Below are 3,275 nucleotides of genomic sequence, written 5' to 3' on the forward strand. Positions count from 1 at the left end.
GTTTACTTCATTTTTGAAAGTAACATAATTTTAGTTCAGTAAAAATAAGTTATAAATGTAATTCCAGTTTTGAAAAAATAATTTCAGTTCAGTAAAAAATTTGTAAATTTTTTAATTTTTTACTGGAACAAAATTAATATCAGTTCAGTAAAATTTAATTTCGATTAAGCAAATATAATATTTGTTTAATAAAAATAATTTCAGTTTAAAAAAAAAAAAAAAAAAAAACTGAACAGGAACTTAATATCTATGAGATATTAAAAGATTTAAAAAAAAAATGTAAAATTTTAACCACACAAATCCTTAAAAATACATTAAATTATGATCCATGTATTTTTTAAAGCAACCAAGTATTTTCCATATCTTTAATTTGAAATGAAGCAAAATATAATTTTTTTTCAAAAATTAAAAATAAATAAATAAATAAAAAAGGGAGGCTAGAATTAAAAGTCAAAATGCTGGCATACTCCAAAGCAAGAAAGATCCGGGGAACCTGCCAAACACCCTCCTTCAAAACTCTTCCTTTTTCCATTTTTCGTAACTCTCTTACACAATTACAGAATTACTCTCTTCCTGTATCCTTGTCCCTCTTTCAGAGATCTCAATTCCTTCTTCAATGGCGGAAGTTTCTTTCCTCCATTTCCCTGAAGATGACCACGATTTGTTCGTTGAACACGACGTTTTCTTTGAAGAATTCTCCACCCTCGATTCCTTCCCCTATTCCTTCTCTCCTCGCCGACTCGGCGGCAGCCATGAAAGCGACGATTTCTTCGCACCCAGTTCTTCCAATCGGAGTGTCGGACAATCGGGTGTTGTTGAGGGTATTATGGAAGATAGGAAAAATCAGGTAAATTTTGTAATTGATTTGTTACATGAACAAGTTGAGCAATCTCATATTGTGGGGTGTGATGATTTTGTTTCTGATGTTGTAAATGATTTGAATTTTGGGGTTATTGAGGAGAATTATGATGTGGGTGTTGATGCTTTGGATTTGGAATTGCGATTAGGGTTAGGGTTAGGGTTAGGGTTAGAAGATGGTGATGGTGATGATTGTAATTGTGGTGGGTTTGTTGTTTCTGAATGTGGGGATGAGTTTTATATTGCTAGGAGAGAGACTGGTACTAGTACTGTGAATTGGAATGATTGTGAGAATGAGAATGGTAATGATAATGATGATGAAGATGAGATTCCGAGTGGTTTGGCGAGAATTGGTGGATTAATGATGGTTGGTGTCGATTCCGATTCCGAAGAGGAGGGGAATGGAGTGTGGAGGATTCATGTGCATTCAGAGGAAGAAGATTATGAGGTTGATGATGTGAATGATGATGAAAGTATACCACTATGTTGGGACTCACTCAATTTGGAGGAGGTTGATCAAGGTGGGGTTGCTGTCGATTTCGAGTGGGAAGAGGTGGATGATAGAGTTGATGAGAGGGAAATCTTGAGTGTTGCTGCTGATGCTGAAGGAGAAGGGTCCGGGTCTATATCGGTTTGGGCCTATTCGGGGCCTGAGGAAGACGGGGTTGGAGAAAGAGAAAGAGGGAGAGGGTTGAGGAATTCGGAATGGGAGGTGTTGCTCAATGCTAACCATATTGGGAGGAATTCTGAGATGATTGAAAATGATAATGATGCTTACTTTGATGATCATGATAATATTTTTCATGCTGCCGAGTATGAGATGATGTTCGGGCAGTTTCCAGAGAGTGAGAACACTTACTTGAGTCGCCCCCCTGCTTCAAAGTCTGTTGTTGAGAAACTCCCCTCGGTGATTACTACTAAAGAGGATGTGCTGAATGAGAAAGCACTTTGTGCTGTTTGTAAGGATCAGATTGAGGTTGGGGAGGAGGGAAAGCAGTTGCCTTGTTCACATCGGTTTCATGGTGATTGCATCCTCCCTTGGCTTGGGATTCGAAACACTTGTCCTTTATGTCGGTACGAATTGCCTACAGATGACCCTGATTACGAGCAGAGGAGGGTCCGGAGAGCAGCTCGTGTCCAGTAAGTTCTCTAAATCAGGTCAGAAAGAACTCAATATTATAGGTTCTGCACAATGTAGATAGGAGATTTTCCTGAAAGACATATATGTTTTGGGTATCTATAGCTGAAATTTGATTTAATTTGTATATGCTTCGTTGAAGGATTCTTTGTCGTTAGATTGTAGTATCTTGATTTTGTATGTTTATATGTGAGGTGTGAACCCCATTCATACAATTTCGATTTTACAGTGTTTGGTGTGTAATTTTATCTTTGAGACTTTGAAACAGTCTCATTGAGCAATACTGTCATCATTTCACTGACAAATTATACTACTTGTATTAAAGATATTGGAATTTTTAAAAATGCTTTAATTGATTAATTTTCTGAATTTGTGTCATTTTCCTTGTTCATAGTTCTAGGACTTGTTCAAGTTTTTGAAACTATCAACCTGCGAATATTTTGCCGATCTACCTCTTAAAACATGTCATTTTCCTTGTATAAATATGAATGAAACATATCAAGCTAACTTCTTGTCACAGCCCAAGATTTATAATTCCTTATTGATTCATGCATAATGGTCCGTGATGGTGTTGTCATTCCTTTGTTCCCTGATCTCGTCTCCTTTTTCTTCTCTTCTTTGTTCCCTGCATCCCGTCCCTCTTCTTTCTATGTTCCATCTTCGACCCTCTTCGTTGCCATGGCTGGATTTCCTTGAAATTTGGGGTTAGGTTTCTTTGGTTGTCAAATGCCGCTGCAACGACACTGCAAGCTTGCAAACCAATGAACCATTAGGTGTGCCTGCTGGGAAATGGTTCCATGGATGCCCCCTTGCGCCCCATAGTTCTGGGCTAATTTCTTGATAAATAAAACCAACCCAGTTCATCTGGAGCTACACTTCTCAAGTGTCAGGTAATAACTAATAAGCAATACAGAGAGCATCTGAGCATGTTAGGTAATACATTTTTTTTTTCTCAAGAGCCGGGGTGAAGGTTTGGTGTTCGGTTTGGATTAGCAGGCCCTAAACCTAATCCAAACTAAAATAATTTTTTTAAAATCGTAATCCAAATTAAAATAGGATCTAATCCAATTCAAGCCAATCCGAAACTCTTAAAGCTAATGCAAATCTAATTAAATATATTTTTTTTTTAATTTGGGCATAATTTTTTAAAACATATATATTCACATATTAATTAACATAATACTTACTAGATTTTTAGGCCATAAATTGGTCCACTTGAAACATACAAGTAAATATTACAAGCCAACGTTATTACAATACGAAATACTACAGATCCATG

The 3,275-nt window shown here is 36.6% G+C and overlaps 1 protein-coding gene across 1 annotated transcript; it reads left to right on the forward strand.

Moving 5' to 3' along the window:
- Nucleotides 1–278: 278 nt before the first annotated feature.
- LOC110698064 lies at nucleotides 279–2,353 on the forward strand. Its single transcript, XM_021875470.1, has one exon. The coding sequence runs from the start codon at nucleotides 617–619 to the stop codon at nucleotides 2,000–2,002; it is 1,386 nt and encodes a 461-aa protein (XP_021731162.1). The 5' UTR covers nucleotides 279–616; the 3' UTR covers nucleotides 2,003–2,353.
- Nucleotides 2,354–3,275: the final 922 nt, after the last annotated feature.

The sequence above is a fragment of the Chenopodium quinoa genome, unplaced genomic scaffold (genome assembly GCF_001683475.1).
Source record: "Chenopodium quinoa cultivar QQ74 unplaced genomic scaffold, ASM168347v1, whole genome shotgun sequence".
In the NCBI taxonomy this organism is placed as follows: domain Eukaryota; kingdom Viridiplantae; phylum Streptophyta; class Magnoliopsida; order Caryophyllales; family Amaranthaceae; genus Chenopodium; species Chenopodium quinoa.